Source organism: Plasmodium falciparum, assembly GCF_000002765.6.
Source record: "Plasmodium falciparum 3D7 genome assembly, chromosome: 11".
NCBI lineage: Eukaryota > Apicomplexa > Aconoidasida > Haemosporida > Plasmodiidae > Plasmodium > Plasmodium falciparum.
In genome coordinates, this window is record NC_037282.1 from 695001 (window position 1) to 710000 (window position 15000).

The 15000-nt window shown below is 20.4% G+C and overlaps 5 protein-coding genes across 5 annotated transcripts in view; 2 read left to right on the forward strand and 3 right to left on the reverse strand.

Annotated features, from left to right (window-relative positions):
- Nucleotides 1-4121, forward strand: part of PF3D7_1118300 (insulinase, putative) — a gene marked incomplete at both ends in the record, with an annotated part of 4467 nt that extends 346 nt beyond the window's left edge. Inside the window, one exon of the mRNA XM_001347824.1 lies at nt 1-4121. This exon is cut by the window's left edge and continues 346 nt beyond it. Coding sequence (XP_001347860.1) covers nt 1-4121 — 4121 coding nt within the window.
- A 747-nt stretch (nt 4122-4868) lies between these two features.
- Nucleotides 4869-5789, reverse strand: PF3D7_1118400 (haloacid dehalogenase-like hydrolase, putative; the record flags this gene model as incomplete). The annotated part of the gene is made up of 1 exon (XM_001347825.1): nt 4869-5789. The coding sequence occupies one exon, from the start codon at nt 5787-5789 to the stop codon at nt 4869-4871; it is 921 nt and encodes a 306-aa protein (XP_001347861.1).
- Nucleotides 5790-8174: 2385 nt separating this feature from the next.
- PF3D7_1118500 (Nop56/Sik1-like protein, putative) lies at nt 8175-9959 on the forward strand (the record flags this gene model as incomplete). The annotated part of the gene is made up of 1 exon (XM_001347826.1): nt 8175-9959. The coding sequence occupies one exon, from the start codon at nt 8175-8177 to the stop codon at nt 9957-9959; it is 1785 nt and encodes a 594-aa protein (XP_001347862.1).
- Nucleotides 9960-10555: 596 nt separating this feature from the next.
- Nucleotides 10556-12382, reverse strand: PF3D7_1118600 (histone acetyltransferase MYST; the record flags this gene model as incomplete). The annotated part of the gene is made up of 1 exon (XM_001347827.1): nt 10556-12382. The coding sequence occupies one exon, from the start codon at nt 12380-12382 to the stop codon at nt 10556-10558; it is 1827 nt and encodes a 608-aa protein (XP_001347863.1).
- A 1143-nt stretch (nt 12383-13525) lies between these two features.
- The window catches only part of PF3D7_1118700 (myosin light chain B), a gene marked incomplete at both ends in the record, with an annotated part of 4338 nt that continues 2863 nt past the window's right edge, over nt 13526-15000 (reverse strand). Inside the window, 6 exons of the mRNA XM_001347828.2 lie at nt 13526-13550; nt 13696-13749; nt 13882-13973; nt 14220-14372; nt 14516-14563; nt 14694-15000. The exon at nt 14694-15000 is cut by the window's right edge and continues 95 nt beyond it. Of these exons, the coding sequence (XP_001347864.2) occupies nt 13526-13550; nt 13696-13749; nt 13882-13973; nt 14220-14372; nt 14516-14563; nt 14694-15000 (679 nt within the window). The remainder of the gene's footprint in view (nt 13551-13695; nt 13750-13881; nt 13974-14219; nt 14373-14515; nt 14564-14693) is intronic.

A 15000-nucleotide genomic window follows, 5' to 3' on the forward strand; every position in this document is an offset into this window, starting at 1 on the left:
TATATTTAGATTTTATTTTGAACCCTACGTTAGAAAATAATATGTTTTTATCAGAAGTACATCATATATTCGAGAATGGAACACATAACGGAGTAGTATACTCAGAAATGAAATCCATCGAAAATAATTGTGAGAATATTGTAGAACGAACCGTTATAACAAATCTTTATCCAAGTAAAAAAGGAGGATATAGATATGAAACAGGGGGGACCTTAGAAGGATTAAGACAAACTAATAATAATCGAGTGAGAGAATATTTTAAAAAATTTTATAAATTAAATAATTTTGCTATTATTATATTTGGTAATTTTAAAAATGATGTTATACTAGATATAATACATAAGTTTGAAGAATATCATCTAGAATTAAATCCTTCCCAAAAAAAACAAAAAATAGATATAAATAATTATTATAATGATCAAAATATGAATGATCTTATAAAAGAAGAAAATGATAATATTTGTTTAAATAAAGAAGGAAAAAAAAAATATATATATGATATTAAAAAATGTAAAGAATTATTTTTAAAAGATATTCAAAGTAATAATAGACCATGGAGAAGACCTGAAAATATTGAAAAAAGAGAAGGATCATTAATAATTAAAAAATATTATCCTTGTAATAATTTAAATAATGGACAAGTTACAATAGCTTGGAGAGGATGCCCTTGGGAAGATGTACAAACCAAATTAGCTATATCGTTATTAGGAAATTATCTTACAGATTTAACAACATCTCCTGTAAGTAAACGATTACTGGAAGATAAAGAAACATATTGTAGTAGTTTAGATTTTTCTCTTGAAGATTTAAAAGAAAATTATTTTTCAATAGATATCTATGATGTATCCTATAAATATAAATGCCATAAAATAGCTAATGCTATGAATGATCATAATGTAGGAACAAATATGGATACGCAAAAAGGAATCACCAACATTAATCAAAATGATCATCAAAATGATGATGAAAAATATAATCAGCATGAAGTTAATAATAATAATGATGATGATCATCATCATCATCATAATGATGACTATTGTAAGAATAATATTAAGAACATACCATGTAACAACACCCAGGATAACAAAAATGTACTCAAACCTTCAAACGAAAAATGTAATATTAATGTAAATCCATCAAATACTCGTAATGATAATATAAAAATGAATGTTGTTGCAGATATCACAAGAAATTGTTTAAATGAAGTGTATGAGAAACCATTAAATATGGATAGATTAAAAAATATAATTAAACGTTCCTATTTACAACATTTAAGAGATTTAGAAACATCACCACATTATTTATTAAACGAAATATTAATTAAATATTTTATTTATGGATCTAATATTTGTGATTTAGAAAAATGCTTAAATTTAAAAAAAATTTATATTCAACTTCTTAATGAAGATGAAAAATATTGGAAAGATATTTTAAAAAGATATATTTTACAAAATGATTATGTGGAAGTCCGTTGTTATCCTAGTGTTAAGAAAGCGAAAAAAATTGAAAGTTTTGAAAAAAAATTAATAGAAATGGAACAACAGAAATATGGTATGGAGAAATTAAATAAAATGGTTGAAAATATTAAGAAAATTAAAGAAAATATAGAAAAAAAACCTCCTAAAGGTTCAATAGATATTGTTGAATCGGCTAAACCTAGAAATGTATATATAGAAGGTATAACCGTTTTTAGAAATTTCAAATCTTTGATGAATGAACCTAACAAAACGGATGAACAAATTTTTGCAAACGTCAAAGCTACAATCACCAAGGATGATAATCAATATAATCAAAATAATGATAACTACAGCAATAATAGCTCCACCCAGAATTTTCGATTACTAAAAAAACTTACAGACGATTTAAAAAGAATAATTTTTCCTATTCAACTAAGCAATATTTATTCCAACTTTGTTTGTATCCATGTTTTGATAAATTCGAAAAATATCGATAAATGTTTAAAACCATATTTACCCTTATTAAGCTATCTTATGTTTGAAACAGACATTGTTGTAAATAATAAAAATATAAAATGTGAAAATTTTATTGAAGAGATGATTCGAAATACCATTAATTATGATTGTAATTTTGGTCTTGGTGAAAATGCAAAGAATTTTAAGGCAGGAAGTTTAGGTAATATAATATGTATACAAATAGTAGGATTATTAGAAAATTATGAGAAATTATTTGATTTATTATTTTTATCTATATTTAAAATGAATTTAACATTACATAGGTTAGAAATTATATTAAAATCTGCATATCAAAATTTATTACAAAAAAAAAATAAACCAAAAACGTTAGTAATAAATTTGGAATATGCTTTAAGATATATGAAAAATAGTAATTCAGGTTTGGTATCAATAGGTCAACAGGAATTAATATTAAAATTAATTGAAAATAAGAATAATTTATTAGATGTATATAATAAATTAAATTTATTAAAAGATGAATTATTTAATTTAAAAAATATAGCTTTAGTAATAGATGGGAACTTTTCAAAAGTTCATAATGTTTTTTCATGGTATGATAAATGGTTTACAATTAAAAATATGCAAACATGTGAATATACAATAAATAATCCGGTTATTGATTTTAATTTTGATTCAGATATTGGTAACACGTGTGAATCTTTTAAATATCTTGACCAAAGCACCAAAACACAACAACATAAAGTAAAACAACAAGATAATGTAGAACAACAAGATAATGTAAAACAACAAGATAATGTAAAACAACAAGATAATGTAAAACAACAAGATAATGTAGAACAACAAGATAATGTAAAACAACAAGATAATGTAAAACAACAAGATAATGTAAAACAACAAGATAATGTAAAACAACAAGATAATGTAAAACAACAAGATAATGTAAAACAACAAGATAATGTAAAACAACAAGATGAAGAACAAAATAATGATGATATAAATTCTTATAATTATTGTAACCATATGTGTAATAATAAAGAACAAGAAAATGAATCCAGCAAATATATCTCCTTAGGACCCAATCAACATAAAAGTTTAAAAGAATATTTAGATACACAATTTGAAGCAGATGATAAACATTTTGAAATGAACTATATTAAAGATAAGGCATACAACGGTGTTGTATGCGGAATTAAGAGTACAGATGTTTCTTATTTAAAATTAACTATAAAAGCCCCTTCAGGATATGATAATAAATATTATTGTTGTTTATTAGTTCTAAGAGAATTCTTTTCAATGACTGAAGGACCATTATATAATAGTATTAGAGGAGGTGGGTTCGCATATGAATGTGCTCTAGAATATAATTGTATTTTGGGTGAAGTTAGTTTACGTATTTATAGATCAAGCGATATAATAAGCGCCTTAAGAGAAGCTATAAAAATATTGAAATATTATTGTAATAATGAAATGAAAGAAAACGAATTATCTATTGCTAAAAGTAGTGCTTATTATAGTATCTTTAATAATCAAGAAACTGTTAGTGATCGTGCTAGCCAAACTATCTTTTTAAGCTTAAAAAATTTAAATTTAAATTTTTATCAAGAATTATTATCAAATGTTGAAAAAATTACAACAAAGGATATGCTATATGTTTGTCAAACCTATTTATCAAAAATTGTAAACTTTAAAATTGATAAAAAAAATGCACTCATGGGATCAACCTTATCTATAATATGTTGTTCAGAAAAAACCGAAGAAATTGTTAATGCTCTTAAACAAAAAAATGATATAATCAATTTTGGTGATATCTGTAATGTAGACGTAACACAATTATATCAATTTTTTAAAACGTATGATATTATCTCAGCATTAAAATTATCTTCTTATAAAGATAATCTTTATGGAAATCATCCAAATATGTTAAATGATGATAACATATTGGAAGAAGATAACGTATTGGAAGAAGATAACATATTGGAAGAAGACAACACATCGGATGAAGACAACACATTAGATGATGATAACACATCGGATGATGACAACACATCGGATGATGACAACACATCAGGTGATGATAACACATCGGATGATGATAACACGTCGGATGAATGTTTCGATATTTCTTGTTGTTCAGTACATTCCGAGGACGACAGCTATCCAGGTTCATCAGACCATGAGAAACTATAAATGACCATTTTTAAAATTACAAATACATACAACTGGTAAATTATATATATATATATATATATATTTATTTATTTATTTATATATTTATTCATTTATTTATATCCAGTTCCTTTATTTTTTATTTTTTATTTTTTTCCATAACCATGTTTTCTATAACATACCCTTTCACTCAAAAACATTTCATTTCACATAATCGTATATACATTTTTTTTTCTTTTTTTTTTTTTATTTATTTATATAAATCCTTTTTTAACTTTTATATCTTAACAAATAGCAACAAAAAAAATTATTACGCGTTTAAAGAAATAATATAATAATAAAGAATATTCAAAAAAAAAAAAAAAAAAAAAAAAAAAAAAAAGAGATTCACATATATATGTGTGCATGTTGTATTATATATTTATATAGGTGTACATATTTTGCTATTCAAAATTGCTTATAATATATATATATATATATATATATATGTGTGTGTGTGAAGGGCAATATATAAGATACATAAAAATGAAATAATAATAATATCAAATGGGTACCCATATATATATATATATATATATATATATTATATATATGCGTATATATTTTAAAAATATGAGCTTAACAAAAAATTAAAAAAAAAAAAAAAAAAGGATAAATGTTGTAATATATAAATATGAAATGTTATAAAAAAAAAAAAAAAAAATTTACATATATATATATATATATATATATATATATATATATATTTAAATGTTTGTATATTTTTTATTATGCAAGTATACTATCTAGATCTCGACAGTGTCTTATTTCTATATCTATATAATCAAAGGGTAGAACCACATCCTTTTTTCTAAATTTAGCAAAGAGTCCATCTGCATAAGGATCATATTGTGATAATGTTTGTTTATTATCATTTTGTTCATATTTTAATTTTAGATATGAATACCATTCTTTATGCGATATTTCTCTTCCTTCTCTAAACATGGTTATCCATGCACAATTAATATTTTTATTTTTTGCTCCCATAATATCTGTATATACATCATCTCCAACATGTAACCATTCATCAACATGAAAATTTATATTTTTCTCTTTTAATAAATTTTCTGCAATATTAAATATTTCGACATTTGGTTTCGCAAAATTATAATCCATAGATCTAACAACAAACGAAAATATTTCATTTAAAAATTTTATTTCATTAACATCAGAATCTCCATTTGTTATAGCTCCTAAAATATATCCTCTATTTTTTAATTCTCTTAAATATTCTAATGTTCCTGGACTAATAAATAAATGTACATCTTTTTTTTTTTCTTTCCATAATTTTTGAATTTCTGAAGCAAATTTTATTTCGTCATAATTTGTTTGCTTAGCTAAATACTTTAAAGCATCTGTTCTTATACGTGTTAATATTTGTACACCGTCTTTATTCATATCTATATTTCGTTCTAATAATTCTTTTACTAAATTTGTCATAGATAATGCATACTCTTTTGATAAATAATCATATAATCTTTTATAATTCTGTTCCATATATTTATAACACTCATTATCTGCATAATTCAATAATGCGTCGATATTCCATATCGTATGGTCAAGGTCGAACGTTATCAATTTTATATTCTTAAAACATTTATTTTTCCCTTTCTCGGTAAGATAATAACATGATATTTGTTCATCTTTCATTTTTATAAATAATAAGGCGTATGAAAATAAAATAAAATAAATAAATATATATATATATATATATATATATATACTAGCCTTTTTGAATTATTAATTTTGTAGTGAAATATATATATTATATATATATATTATTTTTATATATATATATTATTTTTATATATATATATTATTTATATATATATATATTCTGAACAAATACCCTTTGAAAATATTTTATTTAACCATTTTAAAACTAACGTTAAATAGCTACACTTATTTTAATTTTATAAAAAAAGAGTATATAACCAGTATTAAAATAGTTAAATATACATATATGCATAAAAATATATTAATATGTTAATATATATATTAAAATTATGATATAATATTAATTTATTAAAATGTTAAAAGTCTAATGAATTGTTTATAATAATAACCATATTTTGTGTCTATATAACTATTTTTTTTTTTTTTTTTTTTAAAAACCAAGGAAAATAATTTTTTTTTTTTTTTAATATATTTTTTTAATAAATATTTAAAGCTAACAAATATGATAAATAATATATTATGCAACTATTTTATTTATGAAAAATAAGGTAGCTAAATATATTATCATCGTCAAAATGTTAAAGAATTAAATCATTGTTTCTCTTCACATATATATACATACATACATACATAAATATATATATATATATATATATATATATATAAATACTAAGATATCATACATATTCTAAAAATAAAATGAAATATTATTTTTGTATCGGAATTTTTTATAACAAATATATTTTATTAAAAAAAATAAAAGTAAAATGAAGAAAATATACACAAAAAGAAAAATTAATTAATTATGAAAAGGTATACATAAATATTTATGTATGTATATATGTATATATATATATATATATATATATATATATATATATATATTTTTTTTTTTTTTTTTTTTCTCCTTGCTGCATTTTTTAAAATGGAAAAAATTAAACTATTATAATATTTGGCATACCATTTAAGATTTTATTTAAAGACCGAATTTTTAAACAAATTAATTATATATATATATATATATATATATATATATATATATATACATATGTGTGCATTACTTCTACATATATATATATATATAACATATTATTTTATATATTATTATTTTCCATTCTTTTTGCATAAAAACTTAAATATCATATGTTAAAAAAATACGGAGTTTGAAAAGAATTCATCATAACATAATATATTATTCCAATAAACATATATTTAATAGATGACATATATAATGAATACAATATAAAAACTTTTAAATTAAAAGAATCATAAAATGAAATAAATAAGATAATATTTTTAGGATAAATTAAAACATATATTATATATATATATATATTTAATTATTATATTATTTATATAGATATATTAATTAAATATATTTTTTTTTTTTTTTTTTTTTTTGAAATTATTAAAGATATGCATATATATAATAAATATATATATATATTATATATATATATATATTTATTTATATATATGTAATATTATTTAAATTCACTATATATAATAATAAATCCCTATAATTTTTTTTTTTTTTATATATATTAAGAAAATTGTAGATAATAAATTAATATATATAAGTTAACATGAGTATCAAATATTACCAATACATTTTTTTTTTTTTTCTATCATTATATTATATATATATATATATATAATATATATATATATATATATTTATATTTGTACGAATTAAAATTTTTTATAAATCTTAAAAAAAAAAAAATAAATAACAATAAAAAATATAAGTAAAAATAAAAAATTATAATATTATTTATTCATAATTAAATATAAATGTATATAATAATATATATATATATATATATATATATATTTATTGATTTATTGATTTATTTAATTATTTTATTAAAGGGCTCGTGTTGTAATGATGTTATTATTTATTTATAATGTTAATTAATTAAATTTATATTTTCCTTATTTAAAAAAAAAAATAATAAACAAATATACAAACAAATAAACAAACAAATAAACAAATAAACAAATATACAAACAAAATAAGGGTTATCGTTTGATATTATAACAATATTAAAGATAAAATGCCAAGGATCATATTATAATATATATATTTATATTTATTCATTTATGTACAATTTTTTAAGCTTTTTACAACGCTTAAAAAGAAGAAAAATGTAGAAGAAAACTTTTGGCATATATAAAATATACAAATGATATAATATAAATAAATAAATAAATATATATATATATATATATATATATATATATATATATATATATATTTGTATTTTTATTTATTTATTTTATTTATTTATTTTATTTATTTATTTTATTTTTTATTTTTTTTTATTTTTTTTATTTTACACCGAGATTAGTTAAAGGATGAAGAAGCTTTACATTTTGTTCGAGTGTTCAGCTGGTTATTTTCTTTTAAAGATCGAAGAATGGGAACAAATAGGAAACACTGAAGAGCTTGAGAAGAAAATATTGAAGAGTGATATATTTCATCAGATGGTTGAGTTTTGTGCATTTATTCCTTTTGAGACTGCCGAGAGGGCTTTAGATAATTTATTAAATATAAATGAAGGGAAAGCAACTACTTTTTTGTTATCTTTTTTGGAACAGAATTTACCTAATAATAAGAATAAATATGAATTAGGTGTTGCAGATATAAATTTAGGAAAATATTTATCTAATGTAGGTTTTAATATAATTCATAATAATAATGTTTTGGAATTATTTCGTGCATGCAGACAACATTATTTAAAGAAAATATCGACTTATGTAAATAATATTGATATAGATATAAAACATTTTAATATAGGTTTAGGTCATAGTTATTCTAGATCTAAATTAAAATTAGATCCAAGAAAACAAGATAAATCAATAATTAATAGTATAGGAACTATAGAATCTTTAGATAAAAATATTAATTTATTTAGTATGAGAGTTATTGAATGGTATAGTTGGCATTTTCCAGAATTAAAAAAAATTGTAACTGATGTATGCATGTATTGTAAATTAGTTAATCTTATTCAAATAAAAGAAAAGTTTGATTTCGATACATATGAAGATAAAATAAATGATATAACACAAAATGAAGATATGACAAAAAATATCTGTAAAGTTGCTAATCTTTCTATAGGGCAAGAATTAACAGAAGAAGATTTAACAAATATTCTTAACTTTTCTAATGAAGTTATTAATTTATCTAATACAAGAAATATTCTATGGAACTATCTAGATAATAAACTTAATATTGTATCACCTAATCTTAAAGAATTATTAGGAAATACATTAAGTGCTCGTTTAATTAGTCATGCAGGCTCATTAGTAAATCTAGCAAAATGCCCATCAAGTAGTATACAAATTTTTGGTTCAGAAAAAGCATTATTTAATTCCTTAAAAGGAAATAAAAAAACACCAAAGTATGGAATCTTATATAACTCTTCATATATATCGAAAACACCAATTCAACTTAAAGGTCGAATGTCAAGATACTTATCTTGTAAAAGTGCGATGGCAGCAAGAATCGATTCATTTTCTGATTATCCCACCAACTCATATGGACTTATTTTCAAAAAACAACTAGAACATAAAATTCAACACATGGTTAAGGGTGTCAAACTCTCCAAAAATATAGACTATATTAACGAGGCAGAGCAAATATATCGTAATGAATTGAAGTCCTTTCATAAAGACGGAAAGATAAACAAAGACCTAAAAAACGACGAGAAAAAAAAAAAAAATAAAAATAAAAAAAATAAAAATAAACGAAAACATGATGAAGACCAACACAGTGAACACAGTCACCAAGATCAAGATGAACAAGAGGAAAAGGAAAAGGAAAAAAAAAAAAAAAAAAGAAAAAAGGACAAAAAAAAAAAAAAAAAAGATAAAGAAAGAGAAAAAAGGGAAAATAATGAAGCACAAAATGAAGATGATCAAATCAATGATGATCTAAACGGGGACGTTAACGAAGAATTAAATGATGATGTAGATGGAATGACAGAACATATAGAAGTTCAAGACGAGGAAGATAATGAAAGGGATGTACATGATCCAGAACAAAATGCTGATGAAAATCAGGAAGATGTAGATCAACAACAAGACTCCAATGAAAATGAGGAGGACGAAGATCAAGAAGAAAATGATAATGATGATTAAGATTAAGATTATTTACAAAATAAAATTTTTATATATAATATAATTTTATTAATAATATATATACAAAATGGAATAAAATAAAAAAAAACACATACACATATATATATATATATATATATTTATATTTATATATATTATTTGTTTATTTTTTCCTCATTTTTTTATAATTCGGTGTTATATTTAATCAATTTTTATTGTATACCTTATTATTACATATATATATATATATATATATATATATGTGTCTGTTATATGTATATTATGTTTTATTTCTTTCTTTTCTTTTCTTTTTTTTTTTTAAATTTATTATTTATTATTAAAAAAAATTTTAACATTTATAGATATTTTTACATATCAAACTAATTAAATTTTTCATACTCCAAAAAAAAAATTTTAAATAAATAAAAAAAACAAAAAAGATATTTTTTCAAATAATAAGTGTATATATGTATACACATAAATATATACACATATACATATATACATAAATACATATATACATAAATACATAAATACACATATACATATATATATATATATATATATGTGGAAGAGGCACTCATGAAACATCGGAATATTTTGTTTGTAAAATGATTTTATTCATATAAGGCCAAATAATAATCATAGGAGACCCAATGTAATTTATTTTTAGAGAGCTGTGTATTATTTGTTTGCTTGAGTTTGTTGAGTATAAATTCCAATTGTTTTGGGTTTATATAATAAAATGAGTCTAATCCATTAAGTGAATTTTTAAAAATATCTTTTTCCTCTAAACAAGAGATTATATCATTAGTTTCTATACTTGTAATTTCTGATAATTCTTGTATAGATAATTGTTCATAATTTATTAGAACTTTTAAAATAGTTTCATACCAATATGCCATATAAGATGCTACCCCTAAATCGGATAAAGGTCGTTCAGGAGTTCCTGTTCTTTTTTCAGTTTGTGATAAGAAATAACTAAAATTAATAAGAAATTTACCATATCCTTTTTTTTGATGTTGTGGTAATGTTAGAATACATGATACATTATTTTTGGAATATTTTTCTTTTGAAAAATATCCAGTTATATGATAACCATATTCATCATATTCTGTAATAACATAAAATAAAAATAAGTTTACTCTATGTTTTAATGTTTTATGATCTAAAAACAATTTCGATAAGAAACATAAATTTTCACAATATATTCTAAAATAGCTACCATCGATTTCAAAAATTGATATTTTTTCCTCTCTATATATTTCATTTCCAGGTGGATGTCTAATTTCACATTTTTCTATATGCCTTTTTAATTCACTATATTCTTTAAAAAAAGATAAACAAAATTCACATATATATAATATATCTATATTCTGATATTCTTTAGGATATGGTGAAAAATACCATGTATCTATTAAATATTTTCCAAACCTTATTTGATTAATTGTTTTTAATTTTGTATTTTCTTCATGTTCTCTTAAATATTCTTTATCAATACCTGCATGTTCATGATCCGATACATTATCATTATCTTTAATAAGTGGTAAACCATCATCTGGTTCTTTATCTAATAATCTTAAATTTTCATAAGCTAACCAACAATCTAATCTTCTATCGAACTTTTCCCAGTGAACATAATAATCATAATCACCTTCACTCATCGACACACTGTTATTATTATTCAACTCATTATTCACTTTATTTATTATTTCATTTTTATTCATATTTAATGGAAACATGAAATTCGTGTCGTTTAATACCTTATTCTTTGGTCGAGCATAAACAATCGAACAATACCTCCAAACCTTATTTAAGGGATCTAAACCCCATAATACCTGTTTAACAGGTAAAGCGTTTGGAAAAATTAAAGCATATGAATCGCTATATTTTGATAATGAATTTATAACTTTTCCCGATGTTCTTACTTTATTATTATTACCTTTTGTATTCTTATTATTACTAGAATGGTCACCTGTTTTTTCTTTGCTCTTATAACTAACAGATCCTTTCCCTTGAATTTTGTTGCTCACGGTGCTTGTATTCGTGCTTGGAATATTGCTAACATCGCCAATTTTATTATTATAATTATCACTCTTATTATTATTATTATCACTCTTATTATTATTATTATCACTCTTATTATTATTATTATTATCATTATTATTATCATCATTATTATTATTATTATCTACCTTTTCCTTTATATTATCTTCTCTATCATTATTATTATTATCATCATTCTTATTATTATTATCTACCTTTTCCTTTATATTATCTTCTCTATCATTATTATTATTATCACTATTTTCATTTTCACTACTGTTATTCCATTCCCCCACTTCTTTTATTTTACTACCATTTTCCTTCATAATATACTTGCCTATACTTCCAGCCCCTTTAATCACGTTCACTTTGTTTTCATTCTTTCCCCCCAGGACCATAATATAAAGAAATATCAATAATTTGGGCAAATGCCAAAAAATAATATAAAATAAAATAAACAGATAAATAAATAAATAAATATATATATATATATATATATATATATATATATTATATATATATTATATATTATATATTATATATTATATATTATTGCTTTATTATGTAGCTAGCTATAAACTTTTTTTTATTTAAAAAAAAAAAAAAAAAAAAAAAAAAATTGAAATTGAACAAAAAAAATTAATTTTTTATATATTTTCTGATTTTAATTTCAATATTAAATTGAAAAAAAATATATACATATATATATATATATATATATATTCTTATAAAAATATTTCTTTGCTTTTTTAATAAGAGCTTCAGGAACAATATTATTATAATATATACATACTATATATATTATATATATATTATATATATATATTATATATATATTTTTTTTATATAATTATGTATTTATTAACAATAATTCGTGGGAATTCTCTTTCTTCTTATTTATTATATAAAAAAAAATAAAAAATATAATACTTTTATAATATATATATATATAATTATTTTCTTTTTATAGTTACCGTAAAAAAATATTTTTAACGTCATATTATAATTTTTTGATTTTTTTATTGTACCCATAAACATATAATTGTTTTTCATCCAAACAATATATTAATTCGAAAAAAAAAAAACAAAACATAGCAATGGTATATATATAGAATATAAAACAACAATCAAATAAAATATAAAATTAAAAAAAAAAAAAAATATATATATATTTTTTTTTAATATATCCTACAATATTATTTTAATATATTTTTATGAAATAACAAAAGTTCATATATAACGGAATATAAATATATTCTAAAACATATAAAAAAATATATGCTTATTTTATTAATTAAAAGGACAAAATGGAAAAGTTTTTTTTTAGACAATGTAGAGATATAAAAATTGTATTATTAATATCTTTTTTGAATAAGAAAAATATAAATTAATTATTACTTAACGGACATAATATAATTTATATAATATATATATATATTATATATAGATTAGATTTATTTATGTTTAGTTCTTATGAAATATTAACTTTTTTTTTTTTTATATATATATACACTACTATTATATATAAGGTTAATAAAATTTTATTCTTCGGTTCCATAAATCCATCTGCAAAAATAAATATATACATAAGTAATATATATATATATATATATATTTATATTTTTATTCATGTTTATATTTATTTTATGTAATATACTATTGCATGCTTCTTTTTTTTTTTTTCTTTTTTTTCCATATGCACAATTCTTACTTTTTGAGCAGTTTCACATAAGATATATTAGACTCGCTCATTTGGTTTAGTTCCCTGAAAAAAAAAAAAAATAAATATTAAATTCATGATTTCATAAAAGAATCATGGTTATATATAAATATATATACTTTATATTATTTTATTTTATTATTTATTTATTTTTTTTTTTTTTTTGTTTGTTTGTACTTCTGTATATAATTTGATTCCTCTTCTGTTAAGTTATCTCCAAATTGTTTCAAAATAGATATGATGAGATTCTTATGCATATAACCCGTTTTCTATAGTAATGTTGGAAAAAAAGAAAAGTAAGAAGGAAATTTAAATATATAGAGACATGTATAAAATATTCTCCCATATAAATCACATATAAAATTAAGATTCATACAAAAAAAAAAAAAAAAAATTCCACATTACTCTTTAATCATTATATCGTTTTATTATTTATTTATTTATTTTGTTTTATTTTTTATTATATTATATTATATTATATTATTTATTATTTTTTTATTTTTTTTTCGTCTTACCATTATATCCCATATTTCGAAAAAAGTTTTCATGTTTTCAAAAGCTTCCTGTTCATTCAACATTAGCGTCTTTACAAAAGTAACTAATTCGTCTTTTTTTATATCTCCCATATTTTTTAATTTATTTAATTTATTTTGAGTTAATGGTAAATTCTGCATATTTCAAAAGTAGGAAAAAAAATAAAATATTTTTTATAATGACACAATTTGTGTGGTTATAAAAATAAGCAACACACGTACAAAACAAAGATATAATTATATAAAAAGTCTTAATATATTTTTAATGTATTTATTACCGCTTTGTATATAATATCTACACATTTCTCCAAACTTAACGTCTCCTCCTACATAATTATACATACAAATAATATATATATATATATATATATATATATATATATATATTTTTTTTTTTTTTTTATAACCCATTATAGCATACATACATATTATTTTATTATTTTTTTTACTGCTTACATTAACTTCTTTCATTAATTCTTTCACTAGTCTTATTTTTTTTTCTTCAAAAGTTTCATTATTTTTTATATCCTTTTCTTCTAATAATTCTTGTTCTTCCTTCTTTCTCTTTTCCTCCTCTTCCTCTTTCTTTTTTTTTTCTATCTTCTCTTCTTCCTCTTTCCTTTTTTTTTGTTCTTCCTCCTCTTCTTCTTTCCTTTTTTTTTGTTCTTCCTCCTCCTCTTCTCTCCTTTTTCTTTTTTCCTCCTCTTCCTTTTTCTTCATTTCATCCATTTGAATTTTCAAATATTCCTCATGCTTCTTCAAT